Genomic DNA, 22,532 nt, shown 5'->3' with positions numbered 1-22,532 from the left:
GACAGCCCCTACGGTGGCTCACAATGTCCTCCTTGCACCACCTGGACCTAATAAGTCCTAAAGGTGTTGTAGTTTGGTAGCTGCTCGCAGGGCGTGTATAGATGTCCCATGTGTTGTACCGAGTGAATGAACAGGCCCGGGCGAGGACAGCTACGTGTTTACCGGGGTCCTTCAACCGCAAAGAGTGTAATGCTAATGTTTACATGTTGGGACGTAAAGTTATCAAGTGATTGAATGAACAATTGTGCTGTCTAAAATTAGAAAAGTGGACTCTGAAAATCGTGTCTTTCGACACGAGTGGACCGAAGCTTTCGCTTTCATTTTACCAGCGGTGAGTTCTGCAAGATTAAAAACATGTGGAGGCTGTTGCTTTTGTTAAAAGCACCTGTAACCCAGCTGAAATTCTGCGCTGTCTCTTTAAATCTGCCGGTTCCCCTTGCACTGCGTAACTGCAGTGACGTGTCACTTTCACTTTGAAAGGCGTGTCAAAAGGCCAATGAGAGATGCATTCGTTGGGAAGCTCGGCTGTGTACCGCTGCAGCAGGTAGGCTTTTGACTTGCAGGCACAAAATATTAATCCCGTTGTGCCGGTTTACTGACGAAAGGCATTTTATTAGATTGGCGTTCATCACCGGAAGCCGGGAAAATTAAATCAGAGCGATTAGTGAAGCGTAAACTGGTGAGTGAATCTGTTTGTTTTTATTAATTGATGCAGCTGGCACAGCTTAAGTCAATTGTTTGTTTACGTTATGGTTGTAAAAATAGTTGCAAACTATTTCTATTTTTGTTGATTCTCAATATTGAAATATGAGTACTCATGAATTGAACTAAATGAATTGAACTGAGATAAATGAAACTATTTATTCACAGTGAAGTTGTACAACTATGAATCGTGATGAAATTATGGAAATGTTTTATAACTTTCTCCTTTGAATTGCATATGAATTGAGGATTTGTAAATGAATGTTTTCTTTGAATTAAGAGAGGATAGTAAATTTATTAATGCTGTTTTGACAGGCCAGGTCGCTTGACTGGTTGTGTCTGATGATTATGGAGTGCTCAACCAGAGCATTGGATGCGGTATCGACTGGGGAGTCTACCACTCCCAGAAAAGAGTGAGGATAAAACCTCTGTTTGATGGCGAGATAAAAGGAACCTGATAGGATGTTGAAGACCAAAATCCCTCCACCCCAAGTATGGAGCCGGGTCAAGCCTCACAGCCAATACCATCTCATCCATCTGTCCCTCGTCTGGATTTTAATCCACCTGAGGTTCAACGTTATGTGGTGGAGCATATCGTGAAAAGTGAGGAGTCACCACACTATCAAAGACTCAAGCCCTTCTCAGGAAGGACACCTAGACCAGCCCATGAAGCAAACTACGACACCTGGAGATCAGCAGTAGGCGTGATGTTGAGAGACCCTGCTGTGTCTGATCTCCAAAGATCAAGGAAGATCATTGACAGTCTCCTACCTCCTGCTCTGGACATTATTAAACATCTGAGTTCTGACACACCGCCTGCAGTTTTCCTGGAAACCCTGGACTCCGGCTATGCCACTGTACAGGACGGAGATGAACTGTTTGCAAAGTTTATGGACACCTACCAAAATGCTGGTGAGAAACCATCGACCTATCTTCACAGACTGCAAGTGTCACTCACCTCTGCAGTTAAGAGAGGTGGAGCTGCAGAAGCGGATATTCCCCGTCATCTTCTAAATCAGTTTTGTCGAGGATGCTGGGATGACAACTTAATTTCAGAACTCAACCTGAAGCACAAAAAGACTCAACCACCATCCTTCGCGGAGTTACTGTACTTCGTACTGAAGAAGATAGAGAAGAAGCAAAAGCTCTGCGCATGAAGCAACATTTGGGAGCAACAAAGCAAAGAGTTTTCACTCATGCTCAGTTTGTACACACCACAGAAGAGAAAGGAGCTGTAGCTCGATTAACTAACATCACGCAACAACTTGCACGACAACTGGCTGATGTCCAACGACAATTAGCTTTGCTAACAGCTAATCAGTCTGCATCACCTTCAGCAGGAACCAAGAACCAGATGTATTCAAAGCAACCAAGAAAATCTGAGAAATCAACACCTACCGGCGTTACGTCACAGCCCAAACCAGGTTACTGCTTCAGGTGTGGTGAGGATGGACACATAAGGCCACAGTGCCAAAGCGAACCAAATCCTGCACTAGTTGCTAAGAAAAAAAAGCAGTTTGCCTCAAAACACCAAAGCACTTTTTCATCAAAGTCGTTAAACTAGAAATGGTGCCTGTTGTGGGACAAACGGGAGCCAAAAGTCATGCAAGTCCCCAAAAAGAAAAAGTGGTTCAGTGTACAGTTCTGTCAAACTCCAAGAAGACCATACTGCGAAGAGGGCTCATAGGCTCAAAGTGTACTGCTGTGCTGAATGTTGCTGGATCGCAGTGTTGTTGCTTGTTGGACACTGGCTCTCAAGTAACCACCATTCCTGTTTCTTTCTACAATAAACAGTTAACAGACCAACCTGTAAAGTCTTTGAATCATCTTTTAGAAGTGGAAGGTGCAGGACAATCTGTGCCGTATTTAGGATACGTAGAAACCACCATCACTTTTCCCTCTGATTTTCTTGGAGATGAGTTTGAGGTTCAAACTTTAGCATCGATAGTACCAGATGTTCGTCCCAAGAACGCAACCCCTGTACCCATTGGAATGAACACCCTTGAAGTATTATATAATAAATATCTTGACAGTGACTGCAATACCTACCAGCCTAAGGTTTATGGGTACAAAGCCCTTCTGAAATTTTTGGAACTTCGTTACAACCAGAACCAAGCAGGAAAAATTGGAGTTGTACGATTGCAAAGTCCAAATCCAGTGCTCATTGGAGCAGGCCAAACGAAAGTTTTAGAGGGTTCCGCTAAGATGGATGCCACAACCCTGAGTAAATGGGCAATCATCGAGCACCCTTCTTCCGTTTTACCTGGTGGGCTCTGTGTACAAAGTTGCCTGATTACTCTTCCGCAACATTCACCCTATAAAGTTCCTGTCATACTGACGAATGAATCCAAGCAAGATGTCTTGATCCCAGCCCTATCAATCATTGGTGACGTATGTGACACACCAACCATTTTGTCACAGAACGTTACTGTCTCTACAGTCAAAGAGAACAAAAAGGTCATGGAGTTCAACTTTGGGGACTCGCCCATCCCTCCTGAATGGAAGGACCGTGTAACGACAAAGTTAAACAACATGCCAGAGGTCTTTGCCCAACATGACTTGGACTTTGGCTGTACGAGCAAAGTAAAGCATCACATAAAGTTACTGGACCAAACCCCCTTCAAGCATCGAGCACGTCCCATCCATCCAAAGGATCTGGAAGCAGTCCGGAATCATCTACGGGATTTGCTTGAGGCTGGTGTCATCAGAGAATCAGAGTCTTCATTCTCTTCTCCAATTGTGGTGATCCGTAAGAAGAATGGTGATGTCCGACTCTGCATTGATTACCGGAAGCTGAATCTACAGACCATCAAATATGCATATGCTTTACCCAATTTGGAGGAATCATTTGCGGCTTTGCATGGTTCTAAGTGGTTCAGCGTATTGGATCTGAAGTCCGGTTATTATCAGATAGAGATGGCTGAAGAAGACAAGGAGAAGACTGCTTTTGTCACTCCGCTTGGGTTCTGGGAATGGAACAGAATGCCTCAAGGAGTAACTAATGCTCCAAGCACATTTCAGAGGCTGATGGAAAAATGTATGGGTGATCTACATCTGCGTGAGGTTCTTGTCTTCATTGATGATCTGATATTTTTTTCTGATTCCCTTGAAGAACATGAAAAACGCCTCCACAGTGTGTTAAACAGATTAAAGGAGTTTGGCTTAAAGCTGTCACCTGATAAATGTAAATTTTTTCAGACCAGTGTGCGGTATTCAGGGCATGTTGTGTCTGAGAGAGGAGTAGAAACGGACCCAGAGAAGATTTCCACCTTGAAATCCTGGCCAGTTCCCCGTAATCTCAAAGAATTACAGTCTTTTCTTGGGTTCGCTGGTTATTATCGACGCTTTATAAAAGACTATGCCACCATCGCCAAACCTCTTAATCAGCTCACCCGAGGATACCCACCAGCTCGATCCAAAATCAAAGAAAAAGGTCAAGCTGGAAATTATTTGGACCCAAAAGTTTCATTTGGTCAGAGATGGACTCCTGATTGCCAGAATGCTTTTACATCCCTAATTTCCAAACTCACTTCTGCACCTGTCCTGGGCTTTGCCAACCCCAAGCAACCTTACATCCTGCACACTGATGCAAGCACAACGGGGTTGGGCGCTGTTTTATATCAGGAGCAAGAAGGGAGGCTTCGTGTAATAGCTTATGCCAGTCGAGGTCTGTCCCAGAGTGAGTCGAGGTACCCAGCTCATAAGCTGGAGTTCTTGGCTTTGAAATGGAGTGTAACGGAGAAGTTCCATGACTACCTTTATGGTGCTAGCTTCACTGTTGTCACGGATAGTAATCCCTTGACTTACGTCTAGACCTCGGCCAAACTTGATGCCGCCAGCCATCGGTGGTTAGCTGCGCTTTCCACTTACGCATTCAAACTGCAGTACAGGGCTGGTCGTCACAATGGGGATGCGGACGCCCTGTCAAGACGTATTCACCAAGGAGCGACAGATGAAGACCACCCCTGTCAAGAGTTAGAAATGGTTCAGCACCTAACTAAGCAGCCATGTCACACCGACGACGTGGAAGAACTTTCCCCCGACATTGCGGACGCCATCTGTGACAGCGGGCTGCTGAGAACAAACAAACATTCAGATCCTTTACATTCCAATGCTGCTTTGATTGAGTCTTTGTCAGCTACCACCAAAGCTGTTCCAGATTGTTATAAGGAAGACTTCAGTGGCTTTCCAATCATTCCACCCATGTCCTGTGATGCCATAAAAGCAGAACAGCAAGATGATCCAACTATCCGTGAAGTCATCCACCAATTGAATACTGGTGAAAAAGTCCCCCCTCAAGTTAGGGATGAGCTTCCGGAGCTGCCTTTGCTTCTGAGGGAGTGGAACTGGTGGGGAGTGGAGCTGGATGACGGTGTGCTGTACCGGAAACGACAAGAGGAAGACACCCTCGTTTTTCAGTTGGTTCTACCTCCAAATCTGCGTCCTACAGTGTTGACAGCCTTGCATAACGACATGGGCCACATGGGCATCGAGCGAACTCTCGATTTGCTGCGTCAACGGTTCTTTTGGCCCATTTGGCAGCAGATGTGGAGCACGCCTTTAACCCTTCCGCTCTCTTTGGGGTCCAGTTGACTCCAACCACATATTGATATGTGATTTCTTCCATGACAAAGGTGGACAGGATTTTATGTCTGTCATGGACATTAGTGAAACTCAAAAATCAAAGATAAAAAAAGTTCAGCGCACTGTCTTGGGGGGTCCAGATGACCCCACTTTTAATGTAAACAAACTAAGGAGAGCGGAAGGGTTACAACATGCAACCGGTGTGTTAGGCAAAAAGCCTTAACTGAAAAAGTGAATATCAGAACATGTCGTCCTCTTGAGTTACTGTGCATGGATTTTTTGTCACTAGAACCAGATGGTGCTAACACCAAAGACATATTGGTTCTCACGGACCACTTCACTAAGTTTTCTGTCGCCATACCCACCCCAAATCAGAAGGCCAAAACGGTCGCAAAGTGTCTTTGGGAGGACTTCATCGTTCACTATGGCATCCCAGAGCGCCTACATTCCGACCAAGGCCCTGACTTTGAGTCTAAGCTGATTAAAGAGCTCTGTGAAGTGGCTGGGATAATTAAAACAAGAACTACTCCCTACCATCCTCGAAGTAACCCGGTGGAGCGTTTCAATCGAACGCTTTTGAACATGCTTGGGACCTTGGAGGCTAAACAGAAGTCCAAATGGAGGGAGTACGTGAAACCTCTGGTGCACGCTTATAATTGCACAAAGAACGAGGTCACAGGGTTCACGCCTTATGAACTCCTGTTTGGACGTTCCCCACGACTCCCTATTGATTTGGCTTTTGGTCTACCTGTTCGTGAACCCCTTAGCATTTCCCATTCGGAGTATGTTAAGAACCTTCGCTCACGCTCAGAGGAGAGTTACAATCTGGCTTCACAGAATGCATTAAAGTCTAATGAGAAAAACAAACGTCGCTTCGACCAGAAAGTAACGCCCTGTAGTTTGAAGGTTGGAGACCGAGTCCTTGTCCGAAATGTTTGGCTACGTGGGAAACACAAGCTGGAAGATAAATGGGAGCACGATGTCTATGTAGTGACCAAGCGTGCTGACAACCTCCCAGTCTACACTATAAAACCAGAGGCTAAGGAAGGGCCAAGCCGTACACTTCACAGAGACTTGCTCCTGCCCTGTGGGTTTCTTCCAGTGAGTCCCATCCAGTCTTCAGACACAGACACCTCTCCAGTTAAACCAAAAACACGGAGTCAATCCAAACTCCAGTCTAAATCTGTTGAGTTTACAAAAGAAGAAGATGCTGAGTCTGTCATTTCAGAGGATTTCGTTTAGTCACCAATTAGGTTCCGAGTGCAACAACCTCTAGGGCAGCCACAGCATGAATTCAAAAGCTTGGATGACTATATCTTTCCATCAGCTCCAGTAGTTTCTCCTGCTGATCCGCAACTCCACTTTACAACCACAGTCCCTGCAACTGTGAGCCCCGAAGGGTCCAAGTCACCTGAGGTTGCAGAACGCGTGCCTGAAGAGGATCCCTCAACTTCTTCAAATGACAAGTCCGAACAACCTGTGAGAGCTCCTGTTCCTGTTGAAGAGGACTTGCCTACCAATGCACCCCTAACCTTACCTGGTGCCGGGTTGTCTCTGGAACCTGAGGTTGAAGTTGCTGTTCCATCTGAGTCATCACCAGACATTGAAATGCCTAACACCACTAATGTGATATGTAGTTCTGTGGGAGAAGATATAGCACCCAGGCAGTCTACTAGGGAACGTCGAGAGCCGAGTCGGCTTAAGTATTCCGTGTTAGGTAATCCACTTGTTTCTGTTATTCAAACGCTGCTTCAGAACGTGTCAAGTGCTTACACGAGTGCTTTAGATCAAGCCGTTGCGGCGGATTTATCTTAGAGAAGGTCTTGACGTGCGACGTGGACGCGCATGAACTAAAGCAGGGAGGGTGTAACCCAGCTGAAATTCTGCGCTGTCTCTTTAAATCTGCCGGTTCCCCTTGCACTGCGTAACTGCAGTGACGTGTCACTTTCACTTTGAAAGGCGTGTCAAAAGGCCAATGAGAGATGCATTCGTTGGGAAGCTCGGCTGTGTACCGCTGCAGCAGGTAGGCTTTTGACTTGCAGGCGCAAAATATTAATCCCGTTGTGCCGGTTTACTGACGAAAGGCATTTTATTAGATTGGCGTTCATCACCGGAAGCCGGGAAAATTAAATCAAAGCGATTAGTGAAGCGTAAACTGGTGAGTGAATCTGTTTGTTTTTTTTAATTGATGCAGCTGGCGCGGGCGTCAGCTTAAGTCAATTGTTTGTTTACGTTATGGTTGTAAAAATGGTTGTAAACTATTTCTATTTTTGTTGATTCTCAATATTGAAATATGAGTACTCATGAATTGAACTAAATGAATTGAACTGAGATGAATGAAACTATTTATTCACAGTGAAGTTGTACAACTATGAATCCTGATGAAATTATGGAAATGTTTTATAACTTTCTCCTTTGAATTGCATATGAATTGAGGATTTGTAAATGAATGTTTTCTTTGAATTAAGAGAGGATAGTAAATTTATTAATGCTGTTTTGACAGGCCAGGTCGCTTGACTGGTTGTGTCTGATGATTTTGGAGTGCTCAACCAGAGCATTGGATGCAGTATCGACTGGGGAGTCTACCACTCCCAGAAAAGAGTGAGGATAAAACCTCTGTGGATGGCGAGCTAAAAGGAACCTGATATTAGACTGGAATCTACCATCCTACCACCAGTGCGGTAGGACTAACCCCCCACACTCTACAACAACTCATCCGGAGTGCATTTTTCTTTCTTTTTTTTTCTTCGCCAACTGGAGTACCCAGACTCTTTCCCATCACAACTCTCTCTACGAACTAATAGAAAAAAAAACATCATCAGGACTCAAGTGTTTTGTTCATATGTGTTGTAAATTTTGAATTCACTGTATATTGTAAAAAACATTTGCATCAGCAACTCACCTTTAGACTTGTCTGTTGTTTTTGAGCATTCACTGTCCTCCCTGAGTCGAACCTTTCTAGCCCAAACCAACAACCTCTGAGTAATATTAATTCATACATGCTACACACCAATATCAAGCGGCACTATGAGACAAAACCCAAAACTTTTGACATAAATTACCCGCCAGGATAAGTGAGGTGGACATGGAAAATACATGAACTGAAATGACAATACGAGCGTACAACACAGAGACGCTAACAACACAACAACGAGCTCACGAGTGCTCACTACTACGAGTGGAATAGATTTTGGGCAAGCACAAAAAGTGACTGAAATGACCACAGAGTGGATGGAGGTGATGGTAGAAACTATATTGGAGGGAAAGAGAGACAGCAGCTTCAAGAAAAGGTCTGACAGGTATGTTCATCTGCCAGAAGGACTATCCCTGCTCTCAGCCATCACTCATTTGTTTGGAACACTCATATTTTTTATACCAAACAGCAGAAAAAGAAGATTCTGCGTGTGACTTGGTGACTGCTGTTCGGTCTTTTTAGAAGAAACTGGTCATTCTGCAGATGATCTGGAGAACTGTGAACATTTTCCTTCATTAAAGGGATCCATGTCACTGCTTATTTTGACTTGATCAAAAAGTTGATTGGAAATTTTAAGACTCACTTTGATGGCTTTACTTTGGGACGCCAGCTCTTGATCTTTGTTAAAAATCTCTTCTTAGTGAAGAATGATGTCATTTATTTAAAAAGAGGCCACACATTGTTACAAATGGACGAGTGCAGGCTGATGTAGTGTTAAGAGAACAATGTGAATCCTCTGATCCTGACAGGTTTTGTGCTAAAATAGAAGTTTCCTTCTCTCATCAACGTGACATTGTACACATTAACAATGATTGGTTCTAGCTCCAGTTGTGAACCAGCCTTCTCTGTTAACATCATTAAGAACAAGTATCACTCCCAGCTCACCAGTGAACATGTGCACGTATACCTCAATGGTTTTGACTCCTTTCCTCCCCAGATTTAAGATCTTAGCTCCCAGTGCTCATGCACATTTCTCACACTGAGATGAGTCTATTCTGCAGTTTACCTTTATATCCATAAAGTTTTTTGCACTTATCAAAGTTATTTCTTGACAGATCAATATGTAGTATTATTTGTACCCTACTGCTGTAAAACAGAAAGTTAACATTTGCACTAAAATGAATCATAATTATGAATGCTTTCTGAGGTGCATTCATGTCTGCAAGAAAAACAAAAAAGGTGGTGGAGTTTCTTTATATGTACATGAAGATTTTGTGTTTTTTGAAAGGGAAGACTTCAAAATCCATTTTCTGAATACAAACATTGAAACCGTATTCATAGAAATTCCAGATTGCAAATCTCTAATTATTGGGTGTGTTTATCGCCCACCTGATAGTAATACTCATATTTTTAATGAATCATTATCCTCTGTTTTGAAGATGATTAGTGACAAAGATAAAGCCTGTATTTTGCTTGGAAATTTCAATATTGACATTTTAAATGATGAAGAGAACTCTACAGTGGATTTACTTAATATTGTTTATACAAATTCATTTTTTCCTCTTACTGGTAAGCCAACAAGGATAACGAGCTCTTCTGCAACTTTAATTGATAATATTTTTACAAATTACTATGAAAAGACAAACACTGCAGGTATCCTGCTCACTGATATTTCAGATCATCTTCCTGTATTTAATATTTTTACAGTTGCCCTCCAAAAACAATCTAAGTTGAACTTGATGCGTCGCAATTTTGCTTTAAAAATGAAGAGCATTTCAGAACATCATTGGCCAAAACTTCTTGGGATGAAGTGTACAAGCACCAAGATGCTGAATGGCTTATCAGTCTTTCATGAACATTCTTACTTTTTTGTTTAATGAATGTTTCCCTTATATACAAAGAAAAAAGAAAGACAAATGTGACAAGCCTTGGTTTACACCTGCAATAAAAATTTCTTCTTTCACAAAAAATAAGTTATATATAAAGTCAATTATAAGTCCCACACTACTTAATATTTCATTGTATAAAATGTACAAGAATCAATTTGTTAAAATTGTTAAAATAGCTAAAAAGATGCATTACTCAGAAAGACTGTCAAATTCCTGTAAAAACATTAAGAATACTTGGAAAACTATAAACGAGATACTATGCAACAAAAAGGTTTCCAGGGATTTACCATCTAATTTTTCTGATGGAGCAAAGAGTTATAGCGACCCTCTTGATATTGCTAATGGTTTTAACAAATACTTTTTAAATGTAGGTGCTTCATTAGCAAGAGATATACCACCAGCAACAAAAACAATGTCACCAATCCTGAATCTAAACCAAACAAGCTTAACTCATTTTGATCCACCAACACAAGATGAGGTCATGCAGATACTTCTAAAAATGAGGGACACAGCTCCAGGTCATGACGAAATGAGAGCTGGTCTCATGAAAAAAGTAGCTTCTTCAATAATTGAGCCATTGACTTATATTTTTACCTTGTCATTTAAAACTGGGGCTGTGCCAAAAGAACTGAAGCTAGCCAGAGTAACTCCTCTGTTTAAATCTGGTGACTCTACTTCATTTCATAATTATCGACCAATTTCTGTTTTGCCCTTGTTTGCTAAGGTACTTGAAAAATTAGTTCACGCCCGACTATCTAAATATCTTTCTGAAAACTGTATCTTATACAATCATCAGTATGGCTTCAGAGAACACATGTCCACTGAATTGGCTCTGATACAGTTTGTAAATAAAATCACATCAAATCTAGACAACAAAAAGCATACCATTGGTATATTTTTGGACTTGTCAAAAGCTTTTGACACAGTCAACTATGAGATTCTTATTATTAAACTTAAACAATATGGAATACAACATGATGCTTTAAGGTGGATACAGAATTATTTAGAACAGAGAGAACAATTTGTTTTTATTAATAATCAAAGGTCAAATAGAGGTGAATTAGTTTGTGGGGTTCCACAAGGATCCACTCTGGGACCTCTTTTATTTATTTTATATATTAATGATTTAATACGTTCTTGTAAAAATATGCTCCCTCTCATGTTTGTCTTCTGATAACCAACTCAAAGTTGATTCTTTGATAAATGAAGCAAATGAAGAATTATTAAATATTTCTGAGTGGTTTAAATTAAATCAACTTTCTTTAAATGTACAAAAGACGAATTACATGATTTTTAGTGATGAAATGAATGCATTTAATAGAGTAAATCAAAAGCTTAATATTGATGGCATTTTTATCAACCAAGTTACTTAAACAAAGTTCTTGGGAGTGACTGTTGATCAAAAGTTAACTTGAATAAATCAGTTAGTATTTTGAACAAAATTCGCTCCTCTATAAATACACCTTGTATGATGAAGCTATACTATACTTTAATTTATTCACAATTTATCTACTGTAATATAATTTGGGGCAATACATGTACAGTTTATCTAAATATGCTATTATTATTACAAAAAAGATTCTTGCTTATCGTTAGTTATTCAAGTAGACTATCTCCTTCAATTCCTTTATTCAAAAAATATAAGATATTAACAATATTTAATACTAACACATATTGTATCTGTGTCTTTATGTTTAAGTATCGGTCAAAGGTTTTACCAACATCGTTTGCTGATTTTTTTATGTATTCTTTCGATGTTCATGTTTATCCAACAAGACGCTGTGAGGATTTCTATCTTCTTTTTTGTAGAACAACCGTTAATCAAAATACTATAAAGTACAGAGGGCCAAAACTTTGGAATAATCTAAACTGTACTCTTAAATCTATTTCTTTGTTAGAGACATTAAAAAAAAAATAAAATTAGGCTTACTTTTATGAAATTTTTCAAAAAGTGTCATTGGGGTAAAATGTAACATTTTTATTTTTTTGCTTGACATTTCTGTTTATGTTGCATAATTATGTTTTGGGGGAGGTGGTTTTATAAGACCTGTGTAGGTCTTCTCTCTCTCTCCTGCACAGATGTATTTCAGTTTTTTATTTGTCATTGTAATAATCCATGTGATTGCATTTTATGTATGTGCAAATAAAGAAAAAAAATAAAAAATGTTACCTATTGCACTTTAAGTAAAATAGAATGTGAGTTTGTGAAAGAGCACGCATATTGTACTACATGGAAGTTTATGTGCAATATTTTTTTTTTCATTCTTCAATGTAGTTATGTAAATGTAAGTATTTTTGTGTAAAAATGAATTACAGAAACACTTTTTGAGACAATAAGCTAAAAAAAAGTCTTTGCCAATTCAACTACAAATTGCAATTAAATAAAAGAAAAGAAAAGCGTATTATTGTCTGAATGTTTTTCGGACCCCGGTCTACCAAGCTAACAGGGTTACCAAATCCCTTACCGAATTACTTGGGGACCCCTGCCATAGTACATGTGGTGTACCTCGTTCCTCTCCTTCAGGGAACAGAAGTTATAGTCATAACATTTCGATTTCCTCATTGCTTCATCTGGAGCTGCACTTTTGCAGCTTGGAGTCCGAGTAAGACTCAGAAGTCTTTGTTGAGGAAGACCGCAAGCGCAGTGAAAAACTTAAATGGATCTTGTCCTGTTTTTAAACAGAAAAAGGTCCAGCAGCTTACTTACTAGAATCGTTTTTTTTTTTTAAACCGCTGAACAGGTTTCTCACCTGAGACTGTCAACAGATTCTGCGCTGCACGCACTCTCCAGACAGAGCTGTGACGTCACCACAATGCTTCTTTTTAGAGAATCAAATAAAAAAATACTTGTTCTCATTCATCGTCGTGTTTTTAATGACTTATCACGTGAGTTGGTTTGTGCTTTATCGCAAAATTATGATTTAATGGAAACTGTCATTTCAAAACTGTTTTTTCGAAATTCCTAGAATTTCGATAAAGTTTTGTGCAAATGTGTAATGGAAACGTAACTACTGACATTTTCAAACACTCACTGGAACAGGCCGACAGCCCAGCCTGCCTTAAATCTGCCACCATCGTCCCGATTCCCAAAAAGGCACGGACGACTGACCTCAGCGACTTTCACCCCATTACACTCACCCTGGTCATCAGCAAGTGCTTTGAGAAACTGGTCCTGAAACACATCAGAGCCCGCCTCCCCTCTTCCCTGGATCCTCACCAGTTTGCCTACGGCTCAAACAGATCTACTGAAGGTGGCCATCACCCTCCACTCTGCTCTGACCCACCTGGAGAAACGGGGGAGCTCCATCAGGATGCTATCTGTTGACTATAGCTCCACCTTCAGCACAATATCACCCATCCTGATCCCCAAGTCAACGGACCTGGGGCTCCCACCACCCACTTGTTCATGGATTAAGGACTTCCTCGTCAACCGACCCCAACAGGTGAAATTGGGTCAACACTTCTCATCGGTCCGAACTCCCAGCATCGGCTCCCCCCAGGGCTGTGTCCTGAGCCCACTTCTATATTCGCTCTACACATCTGACTGCAGTCTCAGCCACCCCGAGAACCTCATCATCAAGTTCACAGATGACACCACGGTGGTGGGGCTGATAACCCCACCAGTCCGGAAACTTGGAGAGCGGAGTGTATCAAACAACCTGGCACTGAATGCCTCCAAAACTAAGGAAACCATCCTGGACTTCCGCCGAAATAGAGGCACCATGCTCTAAACGGTGAACAGGTGGAGCAGGTGGAGTCCTTCAAATTCCTCGGTGTCCACATTTCAGCAGATCTCTCCTGGAAAACCAACACCTACGCCCTCTCATGGAGCAGCAGTCCATCAGCCAGAAGATAGTAGGCAAAAAATGGAATTTCTACACTTCCTGAAGGTGCTCAGGAAGCAGCAAATCCACCGAAAGCTGCTGGTGACCTTCTATCACTCCACCACTGAGAGCATGCTGACCTACACCGTGTCAGTTTAGCACTCCAGCTGCACGGCGGCTGACAGGAAGAGACTGGAGAAGGTGATGAACAGCCCAGAAAATCTTCAGCTGCTCTCTCTCCCCACATCTACACCTCTCGCTGCCTCACCAGAGCCAGGAACATCCTACAGGATCACATCCACCCCAGTCATCACCTCTACAAACTGTTGCCTTCCAGCAGACGGTCCAGGGCCGTACCAGGCAGGACAAACAGACGAGACAGTTTCTTCCCAAAAGCTGGGGCTGCACTAAATACCAGTTTCAAACCATGAACCTCTGATTGCACAGTCCTATGTGACTATTGCACATCTGCTTGATTATGGTCATTTTATTTCCTCACCTTATTTCTTGCACATAATGAATCCTTTTTGTGCACATTTATTTGTGAAGTAAGGTGTTTTTCTTTTCTATTTATTTATGTGTGTTGTATACGTCTGTCCACATTGAAGTGAGCTGTACATAAATGTCATTGTAACAGTTACAATGACAATAAAGGCTTTCAATTCAATTCAATTCAATTCATTCATTCAAAAACATTCACCTGATGATGCGTCTTGCCATGTTTTGATTAAACTTTCTTCTCTTTTCTGCATGTAGTAAACATAATCATTACTTCTACATCCATCACTGATGCATCACTGATGTAGCAGCAAGGCATGTATAGTGGAGAAGTCTGTGTCATTGATTTGTGCAGCAGTGACGCTTGCTGCATACATTCCTCCAGCTCAGGTGTTTGCAGCAGAAATGTTTGTAGCTTAGATTTTTGCAGCAGACATGCATGCAGTAGATAGGTTTGTGACAGAGATCCATCCAGCAGACAAACAGGCAGCACATTTGTATCCAGCTGACATGTTAGCAGCACAGATAAAAGCAGCAGAGATGCTGCATCATATTTGTGCATGCAGCGTTGATGTTTGCAATAGAAATATGACAAGAAAACACGCATGTTGTGGAGATATTCTTATTAGAGATGCTTGCAGCAATGATTTGTGCAACAGAGGAACAGTCCTACACAGAGTCCTGCTTCTTATTAAAGAAACTATACAATGAAAAAAACAACATTTTGATCTTTTAAGTGTGTTATACCGTTCATTCTTCACTACAAAGAACCCCAAAGTGGTATTTTGATCTGTTTTCTGAGTAATCCTCTAAAAACCTGGACTCTCAACAGCAGCCACTCCCATACCCACGAAAAAGAGCGGGTCCTCATGTGATGATGCCACAGAGTGAGACCGCCCCCTCCAGGAAGAGTCTGCTGTGACAGGACCGCCCCTTGTCCAACACCAACACCCAATTTCTCCACTGAGCTAATGGTGATCAACAAAAATCTTTCATTTTAGATGGAGAATCTCGTATATCTTCCAGTTGTGTCCTTTCTTCAATAAATTCCAGCTCAAACAGATGTTTGTTACTTTAGACATGGGGCTCCTTTAAGGACCCCCCCGTTGGGCACAGTTGTGCAGACGGTGCGTGTATTTGTGTTGTGAACCAGTGTAGTCATGGCTGGGCCAACTGAATGAAGATTTGTAATAAATATACATTTTTTGAAGCGCCTTTCAAACCACCCAAGGACACTTTACAGTAATAGCATTATATAGCATTATCTGTGATGATGCCAGTGTGAATGCTCTACGTTAAATTTGGCAGCTGAAGATGCTAGTGCTGATAGCTGAAGATGTTGAAGGTTATAGCCAGTCAATATATTAGCTAAATGCAGAATTAGCTTAAAAAACTGAAAAAGCCTAAATTAGCCAAAATGGCTAGCATGCAGCTGAAATATTAGCTAAAATCCAAAATAGAGTAAGAAGCTGAAAAAAAGCCTAAGTTAGCTAAAATAGCTAGCATGTAGCTCAAACATTAGCTAAGCTACAAAATAGCTGAAAAGAATCCTAAATTATCCAAAATAGCTAGCATAATGCAATTATAGCTTTCCATTTCACTACACTGACTCCATATAATATATATATATATATATATATATATATATCTTATATATTTATATATATATAAAATATAACGATTAATCAACTATTAAATTAGTCGTCAACTATTTTAATAGTTGATTAGTCGACTCGTCGATTAGTCGACTAATCGTGGCAGCCCTAGTACTGGGCTAAAGTGCAAAAGTAGATTTATATGTATCCTATATGGTATATATGGTATGTGGATCCATCTTTGAACAAGCTTGGATGTTTATTTTCGTGGGAGAAACGAAGAAAGGAAAGCTCTAGGATGACATCATGAAATGGGTGGAAGCCACATGCAGCGGCAGGCGGAGCTTCAGAAATCGAGTCGTTTTACTTTAAGGTAGGAAAAAATTCACAAAAAATAACGAATATTTCATAAATAATTTGTTTTTTAGTGTTTCAAAGGTAATATATGATCATATATATGGATATAGTTCACTCTGAAAGGCTTAAGAAAATCATGGTAGGGCCCCTTTAAATATGAAGCGTCCCTGTCCTTTTTCTAACAGTTGGAAAAGTGGAGCTCTTGAGCGTACCAAGTTACAAACACATCACTTACTGAACTTGGTAACATCCCGGGTTTCTTGAAAAATAAACAAAGCATGAAGACGCCTCTTCCAGTTCTCCCTTCTGTCTGAAAACACCAGCATATAAATGTGACCAGAACAGATTTTAAAATACATTTAACACAAAAAGCGTTAAGTAAAAGGTCATTCCTTTTTCTCTTTTAAACATAAATAGATCTGGATCTGCCCGTTTTCCAGATTCTGGCTCACTAAGAGCTGAACTCTGGAATCAGCAGAAAGTTTATCTGGAAAATGATAGTAATGTTTGTCCTCCAGGACAACAATTAACAACATTTGCAGGTCTGGGTATTATTCCAAATAATAAGGAACCCATAGTTCACACAACCATTAAACAAACGCAAAGGCAGCTTTAAAAACATGCTGTATTATAAAACATTGGTTGGGGATGGAGCAGAATGAACTGGTGGAAAAGGTCCACAAATAAAACAGATTTGTTGTTGACTAAATTCTTTTTAAACAATTATTTGATTGAAGCCACAGAGGAGCAGATTATGAGTTTGATGAGCGACCAGGAAGTAGAGAGGATCAGACGGACGTCTGCTCGGCTCAGCCTTCTCCAGTTTGAGAAAAAAATTGTCACCTTGATTTGTGTGTAAGGCCCGATCCGAATCCTCCCCTTCTCCCTCTCCCTTAGCCCTCCCCCTTCGTTTATCCCTCCGTGCTTGCTCCTAACAGAGGGTGATGAAAAATAGTGTCTAATATTTTGGACGGGACTTTCGTTCAATGACGTCAGCGGTCCGCTAGCGTCAGCGTGGAGCTTCCAGTGCTTGAATAAACTCAACAATGGTAATTCTATAACTTTAAAAAGGTCGCACTACAACAGGAAGTCATTACTTACATTTAAATGTAAACTTCTGTGGTTCAGAGGGAAGAAAAACGCTTCTTAGCGCGACTTTGAACCCCTCTGTTTGGAGTATGGAACTTAAAAAATAATAATTCCAGACACGACTTCCACTTCAAATTTAGGGGAAGGGATAAGGAAGGGGATTATTTGGATCAGGCCTAACTCTTGATTTGCAACTCATACAATACATACATTTTGTGTACAAGTAAAAAAAATTAAGAAACTACTTGTTGTGCGAAGCCATAGAGCAGGGGTCACCAACCTTTTTGAAACTGGGGGCTACTTTATGGGTACTGAGTCATACGAAGGGTTACCAGTTTGAAATAATAAATATACTTAGTTTGCCTTTAGTTATACATTATCAATAATAATAATGATACTTCTCTATGTAAAGACTCTGATTTCTCACCATAATTATCAATAATGACAGCAAGCTAGGAAACAAATATCAATATTCAGAACTTTATTAATCTCAACAGATCTTGTCACATTTTGAGGTAATGACCAAATGAAATGTTTTTAGCAAAATTATAACTATTATTAATTAATTATTAATTAATTATAGCTATAATTAGTGGATCTACGCTCCTCAAATACTTTAATTTAGTCTCATGTACCCGTCCCTTTATTTTCTTCAAACCTCTGAACAGGTTGATTGACAGATCCCACAGCAGACAAGAATCTGCTCATGGTGTGTTCACTGACCTCTGGACATAAGTGAACCCAAACAGCCACTCGGCCCAACTCAGTCCGCTACAAACTTTGTCATTTTTATACAATCCGCAGCAAAACAAATCAGTTTTTCAGAGAAAACGTCGACACTATTTAATCAATCGATTATATCCGGATCAGTAACGGTGTTCCATGTTTTCTCTGATAAACTGCTTCGTTTTACTGCCGATATCTGGGGCTCAGTGAACGCACCATTCAGAAACACTCAGCAGCCCTGGGTTCTGTTTCCATTACACATGAAACTTTAACCAAATTCTAGGAATTTCTAAAAAACAGTGTCGCAATCATACGGTTTCATAATAATGCGATAAAACACAAACCAACTCACGCGATAAGTCATTACAAACACGCCGATGTGTGTTTTTTTATTTTTATTTGATTCACTAAAGAGGGAGCATTTGGGTGACGTCACAGCAGTGTGGTGCGCGGGCTGTGCTGGCTCGCACAGCGAGTCCACTGACAGTCTCAGATGCAAGTCAGAAGTCTGTTCAGTGGAATTTAAAAGAAAGAACACGACTAGATCCATTGAAGTTTGTCACTGCATTCGAGATGATCATCAAATGAGTCTTACATCGTATTCAGGCTGCCAGCTGCAGAAGTGTGGCTACAGATGAAGCGATGAGGAAATCTTGGTTATTGGTTACAGAGGAGATGCACGATCAGCTGTGACGCTGATCTGTCGTGGCGCCTGCTGTGCTGTACTCGGACAGACACGTCAGAAGCGCATTTAATTAGAAAAAGTCCATTTCCATTACAGTTTTGAGAAAAAGGTCCATCCATTACAATACGCCCCCAAAACCAGCTCCTCTAAGCGCAAAAACTTTTTTCTAAAAATCTGATTTTTCTTTTTTTTTTTTTAGGAAATTAAAGATAACTAATTCTAAAAAAATCCAATCCAACTCAAATTTCAGAGTTAATGTGAAAGCAGCTGGTTTGGGGGAAATAAAGGGAGGGGGCGGGTTCACTCAGGCGTTTGAGGAGCGCAGCTCCACTAATAAGTAAAGAATTGACCAAAAACAACTTTTGTGGAGTGTTTTCTTCTATTGTTTTTGCTGTTAACCACAAAATAAAGAATCTTAAAACAGGTAAAGTCTCCATGCGGGAAAGGGAGAACTGGACGCTTCATTCTGTTATTGATTTTCTTGATATAACGAGAAAACGATTAAAAAAATTAAATAAATAAAATGGGATAGGCCATTTTTGGCTTCAGCAATAATGAACATATATTTTTAAAATGCTCTAAATTTTAATTCTTTGTAAAGGCAAGTGTGATTTCAAAAAATTGCATCACAATAACATTTAATTTTCGAGCAGCTCACAAGTGAGTTGTGCTATTTTTCGAGGAGACCCGCGGGCGACTTATGAGGTGCTCGAGGGCGACGTGTTGGTGACCCCAGCCATAGAGAGTTGATCAGCCCTACATCCCGCTGCACTTCCTGGGTGTGGAAAAGAGAAGCAGACTCTGACTGTCTGCTTCAGTATGGAGACAAATAAGTATTGCCCTGATTTATGCGTGCGTAAATCTTGATTTGTGCATAACTTTGGATTCATGCGTGTGAAATTCTTGATTTTACAATATCACAACAGCTTGAAACTAATTACACGCATAAATCTTTAAAAATGACGGACAAATCCCGTGTTACACACACAAAACCTCAATTATGCACAAATCTGGTGAGACTCTTCATATCTCAGAGATTTATCTGTGAGTGATCCGTTTAAATACTGATAGAATGCTGGATCATCAGAGTTTCTTATATTTTAAACTTTGACTGTAAATAATAGCCGGTAAAACCTGACATTTTCCCACTTTCTTAAACAGATATGCACAATAATTAATATAAAAAATTCTAAACAAGCCTTTTAAGAGCTTTTATCCCTTTAAAAATATAAATATTTCTCAGAACTGATTGCCTCCTCTCTGACAGTTCCTCTGATACGGGGCTCCGTCCAGAGCGCTGGTCACAGTCACGGGGATAGCAGGCGGCGCCGGACCCTTCTAAACACCAGCAGATCGTAGCGGGCCGGTAGGCTGATCAATCCTCTCTGCCCTGTGGGGGTTTGGATGTTCCTCGTGGTGGAATTGCCCCGTTCATCGGAAAGAAGCTCCGCGGGGAGACCAGACCAGGGTGCCCGCCCGGGCCGCCGCCGCTGACCTTTTATACAGTCAATGCACGGAGTTCTGGCTGACAAACGCAGGGACTGCAGGCAGCACCAGCCCGCTACGATCTGCGGGTCCGGCGCCAGGATAACAGATACTTGTTTAGACTTTTTTTATATTAATTATTGGGCATATACTGCATGTTTAAGAAAGTGGGAAAATGTCAAGTTTTACTGGATATTATTCACAATAGAAGTTTAAAAAAGCTGATAAGAAAACTGATGAACGAGCATTCTAGTAGTATTTAAACGCATCACTCATGGACGAATCTCTGAGACGTGAAAAGAGTCTCACCACAGATCTGTGTGTAACTGAGGTTTTGAGTGTGTGTAACAAGTGATTCGTCCGTAATTTTAAAGATTTTCGTGTGTAATTGGTTTCAAGCTGTTGTAATGTTGCAAAATTAAGAATTACACACGCATAAATCAGGGCAATACTTATTTGTCTCCATACTGAAGCAGGCAGTCAGAGTCTGCTTCTCTTTTCCACACCCAGGAAGTGCAGCGGGATGTAGGGCTGATCAACTCTCTCCGCTCACACTGCCTGCTGACGGAAGAGCTCTGTGGCGGGGGTGCTGCAGGGAAAGTACAGCCGCGAGGGAGCCACGAGACTGAGAAACTTTAGTGTTGAGTGTTTGAAAAACGGATAATAATCATCAAAGGATATCTGTTTAAGAAAGTATGAAAATGTCACGTTTTCACCAGACAATATTCACAATCTAAGTTCAAAGAGAAAGGTCTGATGACCCAGCATTCAAATGCATCACTTGGACACAAATCTTGGAGACGTGTAAAGAGTCTCACATCAAATTTGTGCGTAAATTTGGTTCTGACTGTGTAACAAGCAATTTGTACATAATTCTTAAAGATTTGTCTGTGTAGACAGTTTCAAGCTGTTGCATTTTTAGTATGTGCATGTGTAAACTGTATTTTTTGAAAATCTGAATTTTTGTACACAAAATTGAGCACAAAATGTATCGTATGAGTTACAAATCAAGAATTGCAAACGCACAAATCGCATCGAGTCTATTTTCTCTCCATAAGTTTGAGATCATGGAAGAACATGTGAGGGGAGGAGCTTCAGACTCTTCTCCTTTGCTGTAAAATGTCAATCTGAGTTTTCTGTCGGTGGAAACCTCAATATCAACAACTTTATCTGCTTTTGCAAACTGTGAAAACACCACTGGAGTTTATCAGCGTTGATGCGACTCTTCCTCTGAGATATAGTTTTTATACATGATAGTATTTATTTCTTTAAGCCCTCAACGAGGAACGGCAAAGCTCGTGTCGTACCATCAGGCGCCGCCATCTGAACGCTGGACAGCAGCAGCAAAAAGCCTCTTTCTGAAAGTGGACTCACCAGAACCTGAAGGAGAACAGCAGCAGTTTCACACACATGAAGGACTCTGACCCATACATGGTTCCTCCAGATGACAGGAACCAAACTTTCAGACGGTTCATTAGAGAACTTCAGCCATAGGACATTTCTGAATGATTATTTAGAACAGGGGTGTCCAAATCCACACCAGTGTCCTCCATGTTTTCCAACCAATCTACCATTGAAGTTCCTTATTGGCCAAACATACCTGATCCAGGTAATCAGCACCAGATAGGGCAGGGATTTTGGAAAACCAGAAGGAAGCCAGCCCTCAAGGCCTGGCTTTGGACACCCCTGATTTAGAAGTTCTTGGTTCTCTCATTGAAAGAAGAGGTCCAGTTGTCAGGTCACTGTGCAGCAGAACCGGGTCGGCAGAACTCACCACTCTGTTAATCTCCAGTTCCTGAAGGAGCGTTGTCACGCTGGATATTGACCGGTTCCTGCCGGTCACTTCCAGCAGGCTGCAGTAAAAACCGTTGCTCACGACTACAAGAGAGGAAACATTTACCTGCAGGAGCTGTGGGGGAGGGGGCACACACTCCACCTGAACTCACCTTCTCTGCTGCCGCTGTACGAGTTGTAGTTTAGAAGGTGGGGGGGCAGGATCTTGGTCACATGATCGATCCTCATTAAATTCCTCATTTGTAGCTTTTCTGGCCTGAAAACGATTTGTTATGGAATCAGAACCAAGCTTCAAAAACCGGATTTCATAAAGAATTCGTTTTTTTGGTAAAAAGCTGTTATGAAAATTGTCTCTGCAGAAGCAGAAAAGTATGGATTAGACGTTTCTGC

The 22,532-nt window shown here is 41.1% G+C and overlaps 1 protein-coding gene across 1 annotated transcript in view; it reads right to left on the bottom strand.

Moving 5' to 3' along the window:
- tasora (transcription activation suppressor a) overlaps positions 1-22,532 on the bottom strand; it is a gene marked incomplete in the record, with an annotated part of 57,296 nt that overhangs the window by 25,290 nt on the left and 9,474 nt on the right. The window contains 4 exon segments of the mRNA XM_024281166.2: positions 16,599-16,673; positions 21,656-21,728; positions 22,123-22,226; positions 22,295-22,398. Of these exon segments, the coding sequence (XP_024136934.1) occupies positions 16,599-16,673; positions 21,656-21,728; positions 22,123-22,226; positions 22,295-22,398 (356 nt within the window).

Source organism: Oryzias melastigma, linkage group LG6 (genome assembly GCF_002922805.2).
Source record: "Oryzias melastigma strain HK-1 linkage group LG6, ASM292280v2, whole genome shotgun sequence".
NCBI classification, from domain to species: Eukaryota; Metazoa; Chordata; class Actinopteri; order Beloniformes; family Adrianichthyidae; genus Oryzias; species Oryzias melastigma.
This window is presented reverse-complemented; position numbering and strand designations above follow the sequence as displayed.